The sequence below is a fragment of the Montipora foliosa genome, chromosome 7 (assembly GCF_036669935.1).
Source record: "Montipora foliosa isolate CH-2021 chromosome 7, ASM3666993v2, whole genome shotgun sequence".
Lineage (NCBI taxonomy): Eukaryota > Metazoa > Cnidaria > Anthozoa > Scleractinia > Acroporidae > Montipora > Montipora foliosa.
In genome coordinates, this window is record NC_090875.1 from 27551980 (window position 1) to 27556979 (window position 5000).

At 39.1% G+C, this 5000-nt stretch overlaps 1 protein-coding gene across 2 annotated transcripts in view; it reads left to right on the top strand.

The window, feature by feature from the left end:
* The window catches only part of LOC138011653 (uncharacterized), a 17629-nt gene that overhangs the window by 4911 nt on the left and 7718 nt on the right, over nucleotides 1-5000 (top strand). For both annotated transcript variants that reach the window (XM_068858767.1, XM_068858766.1), the window contains 5 exons: nucleotides 908-1125; nucleotides 1498-1615; nucleotides 2095-2486; nucleotides 3178-3314; nucleotides 4520-4548. In XM_068858767.1, the coding sequence (XP_068714868.1) occupies nucleotides 908-1125; nucleotides 1498-1615; nucleotides 2095-2486; nucleotides 3178-3314; nucleotides 4520-4548 (894 nt within the window). The remainder of the gene's footprint in view (nucleotides 1-907; nucleotides 1126-1497; nucleotides 1616-2094; nucleotides 2487-3177; nucleotides 3315-4519; nucleotides 4549-5000) is intronic.

The window sequence follows — 5000 nt, forward strand, 5'->3', positions numbered from 1 at the left end:
TTTTTACGAGTCGCGCTGTATTTTGACGACCCCGCTAGGGCAAGTCAAAATACAAACAACGAGTAGACATACTCAGCGATACTACACGCCATCTAATAAGTTGATTATTATCCAACTTTTTTGCAATAAATTTTTAGCAAATGAATTGTAAACAACCGAGAAAGTGTGACAGATTTGTGCGTGTGGGGCAACGTCAGAACTAAACTAGTCAAACTGGTTCTCTACTGTACAATAACCAAGTGTACAAATAACCAACTGTACAATATCGTGGAATGTTTGTACTCGTTTCGTGCGTTTTCTGTTCAATAACTAATACATTTGGATAATATTTATTCACCTTACACAATGTGGGCGAGGTATTTAACCCTACATGAACTGAATCGATACCAAATGTTTCAAAATTAATTATGGCGAAGAAATTCTCTGTCGAATGCTGATGTTGGCGTCAAAACATTTGGAATTGGTGATTTCATGTTTACTTTTTTTATTTTTTGAAGAATGAGTTAAATGAACTCAAATGCGTGGGATCGAGTAGCACGATTCCTTTTTCACATTTAATTAACCTGCATTTAACAGATAGCATTATTGTTTTGTTGCGAAACATTACCGAAGACACGCCACAGAATGGTATTGTTTGTGTAGTTTTCCGAATTGTCTGAAAAATGTAAGACACCCTATTGCAGCTAGGAATGAAAACGAGTCATCATATGAATGGTTTTGCTCTATGAGTCAGTCATTTAGATATAGTTTTGTTAGGAAGTGTCCTGGTCACGTGATGGCTGTCATGGTTTTGACCGAAGCTAAATACCTTCGGAAATTAAGCGCTTTTCTCTCATGCCAGTAACTCGTTTGTTTCGGTTTCGGCCGGTGAGGGATTAATAAGCTCTATCTTTTGAAACGTCGCCAGACTGCGGACTTTACTTTACCGAAGAGAGCAACGAAGATCCTGTAAGAATACTGACAGAAGGAGAAAGGCAGGTGATCACACTTCCAGGTGCAAATTGCTCTATAAATACGACCTCCTCGTCATACCTGGACTGTGGAATATGGCGACAAATTGATGAAGTGTCTTTAATAAAGAAACTCAGTTTAATTCAACGGAATTGGAACGTCCACGTTTTAAAGGTAAGTTGACATTTTGTAATTGTTTAGTTGGCACGACAACGTTCGATTATCGGCTTCAAAGTCTCTCGCCAAACTCGCAGCCAATCAGAGGCAAAAAAAAATTCCCGCGCCTAGCGCCAGCTACCCTTGACTATCTGCGTCGGTTCTGATTGGTCGAAGTAATGACGTCCGCTTTGGTTTTCCGGCACACGTTGAAAACCGCTGAAATATTGGTAGTCCTTACCGCGTATAATATTTTTATACGCACAGTGATAACAACTATCTTTCTTCGAAAGCGAAACTGAGTCTATCATCAAATACTTGCTTCACCGTAAATTATCAGCGGACAACGAATTTCTTAAAGTGAAATAATTTTTATATTCTTGTTCCAAGGTAAATGATTCAAATTCATCGCCATTTCTGAACGGGAGAGTGATCAAGCTTGGTTTGACTTGCCAGCCGCCAAGCGGAAAACCCTGCTTGTTGTTTAAACTCAAGGGAACCGTGAGTTGTAAGTCGTTCTATATTGTTTGAGTGTCGATTAAGATTATGTATGTAAGAAACACCGGCCCGCCATATTTGCAATCAAGAGACTTAGGGATTTCTACGGATAACGTCCTCTGGTTCGTAAAACCAAAGAGATCTGATCTAGTTATTTAGAAGACAATTCATATCACAACTGATTTGAGATGGCGTGACTGTTAGACAAAAAGTTACCAAGGGATGCGAAATTTAAACTCAACTCTTAAGCTCTGATAATGAAGATACTCTCTTAACGAAGCTGGTAATAAAACAGGCTCTGAAGTCCGAGGGAGGTTTTTAATGATCATTCTTTAAATAAAATTAATTGATTGATTTTTATTTGAAAATTTCACGGGCGTGTTTCTCTTGCTTTAAGAATTACTTCGAATTGCGATTGGATCGTTGAGCTGATTGCTCCTGTTATATTTTAGAACAGTAACCACCTCGGTTTTATTTTTATCCTTTCAGGCCGATTTCACCAAAAAGATTTAAGTCAAGTAATCTTCTCTCAGGCTCAAACTGTCACAATCCCTTCAAATAAACAACCTGTGATTCCGTCCACTCCTTCATTTAAGGCAACTCAGATCGTGCATTTTCCCACCACCGCTCTATCGAAAGGAAACGCCGGAATACCTACAAAACAAAAGTTGACCGTGTTTCCGCGTACAGCGTCAACAAAAGTCTTTGGAAATGTCGGTCTTTGCTACGACAAATTGACAACATTGCAAAGTCACACGCTCAGTTCTCACGGATTTGCAAGGCTGCTGACCAATACTGTAGTAACGTCTTATTCCGTGTCTGCCATGGCCAGTGCGGGAACGAACGACACATCGGATAACGCTAACCGAAACGCGAAGGAGGTAAGATAACATTCCTTAAATTCAATACTTATTCTTTTAACATTTACTGTGTTCTTCCGTGACCTTCCAAAATCGGGTCTTAAAACTATTAAAAGATACTTAAAACGACGTGTATATATTTTTAATTTAAGTTCCGCCTCTTTGTGATTTGTCCACAAAATTGAACGTTGAAATATTATCTGCAAGTTTTAAACAACGCAAAGAAAATATCTTTAGTTTTATGGTTTAGAAGAGAAAGCGGTCCGCGAAGCTCCAACGTCCCATAACATTTTTTCGTGACTGCAAGGTTTTGTTACATTCTCCAATAAAATGGTTTTATTACTACTTCAAATATACCGGTTATGTAAGTATTTATAGAATATAAGCACTCTTAAGTAGGATGCCCTTGAAAGCGAACAGCTCAGTTATTGAGCACTTATTGTGTCTGAAATCGCTTATCAACCAAGATGGCCGCCAAATGGGATGGAGACAATTAAATAAAAACAGGAAATTAACGCCATTTTTTCCACCAAAATGTTTGGAAAGCGAAGTTTAAACATTCAACGTAATATTTCATTTTCGACGTTTTTGTTTCCGAGATGTGATTACTCAAAAGAACGCTTCTGAGTAGTCTGGTAATTTTACTCTCAACCTTCAGACAAAACTTTGATGAAAGCGCTCATGTTATATTGTCACCTCGTTTTATCGGCAGACCTCCACTCCAAAGCCTCGTCCTGTTACAATGGCCCGAATTCTTCTCCAGGGTGTAATCCCAGGAATCATTGCGGGAGTACTTCTTGTTTTACTTGTTGTCATGCTGATGTACCTTGCAAAGAAAATGAGAAACATGTGAGCTATTGTGTTTGTTATTTCATTTGCTTTCCAGTACACCTGTTTGCACGCACTAGACGCCCGCGCCACCGGAAATGAAATCATTAATGGCCAACAAAAGGAAGACAGAAACCTTGCAGTTCATGATATATAAAGTAGAGCTAATAAAGTCAAAAGTTAACATTTCGTTAGAGTTAAGTCAAAATAACAGCTGAAACTCTTTTGAGAGATTATCTGCTATCGTTTCTTGTCGCATTCGATATGCATTAACAAGTGTTCAGCTTCACCAGGTAGAATAGTTCTATCATCCCAATGTGGTTGACAATAATGCTCTTTTTTTACTCAAGGCTTGGGCCGAGTCTTTTGTCCGTCTTCCGTCTGGACTTGTAATAACAGTAATCGCGCACCAGTGGCTCAGTTGGTTGAGCATCGGGATGTCACACGGGAGGTCGTGAGTTCAACTCCGGCCGGATGAACACTCAGGGTCTTTTAATAACTGAGGAGAAAGTGCTGCCACTTTCAAGTCTTCTCGGATAAGGACTATAAGCTGGAGGTCCAGTCTCATAACCCTTGGGTATAAATTCTGTGGGACATTAAAGAACCCACACACTATTCGAGAAGAGTAGGTTCCCGGTGTTCTGATCTATGGATTTTAGGTTAGGTATCAATTGGGACGGAAGTTCTGTTCCTCTCCCCTGCCACTCCATGAATTGTGGGGAATGAATTAAACTAACTAGACTAATTCCCCTTTCCTCGTTGTGTCAGGTCGAGAATCCTTTTTTGGATATACGGTGAATCGGTGAAGACCACTTCATCTCATTCTATATAATAGAGGATATTACATGGCCGCGCGGAGATACGAAATTTCTCTTTCTGTATGCCACTGGAGAAAAACACGCTTTCAAAGTTTTCATTTATTGCAATATTAGTTCCCTCTTCTTTAAAAGTCAAAGGTATGAATAGGAATCAACAATGCGTTGTTCACTCGCTCTTCATTTACTCTGACAGGACTTTTTAAATGGTATTTAAATCAATGGCTATCACAAGGATTGAAAAAAAAGATGGATGTTACTGAAATCACCGACAGATGCGCGCGATTAATTCTTTTGCAATGGCCAAATGACCTGATTTATCAATCCAGTTGATACAAAGTTTTCATTTTCCACCCTCTTGTTTTCACAGTAGATTTCTTTCGCTATTCACCCCTCCTTATTTTTTTTCAGTCGTGTTGGAGCTGATCGAAACGCTGAAGGTGAGATCATGTTTTTTTCCAATAAATTTTTATGATAAACCTCATCTATTTCCATACACGTTCCAGCACTCGGCAAAGTCCTTTTGACTTATGGCTGTTTCTGTTACACTATAAGCCTTTTTAGCGATTTTAGAGATAAGCTTCAGTCTTAACTGAAACAAACACGTTTCTTAAATAATTGTTTTACAGAAAGAGTAAAAAAAAACCGAATCTGCGCTTGCGCAGAAATCCTTAAAAGAATTGCTTGACAAGAAATGCTCTCAAGCTCGCGAAAATAACTGGAAATCTCTTTCTCGTACAGGCCATGTTACACGAGGCAATTTTGCTTGCAACTCGCAACGCAACGATGACGAATAAAAAACCTTTCAAGTTGCAGAGGATATGTTACACGTTGGCAACTTCTTTCGCAACTTGCAACGCGTACAATAACAAACAAGATGGCGGACGCGTTA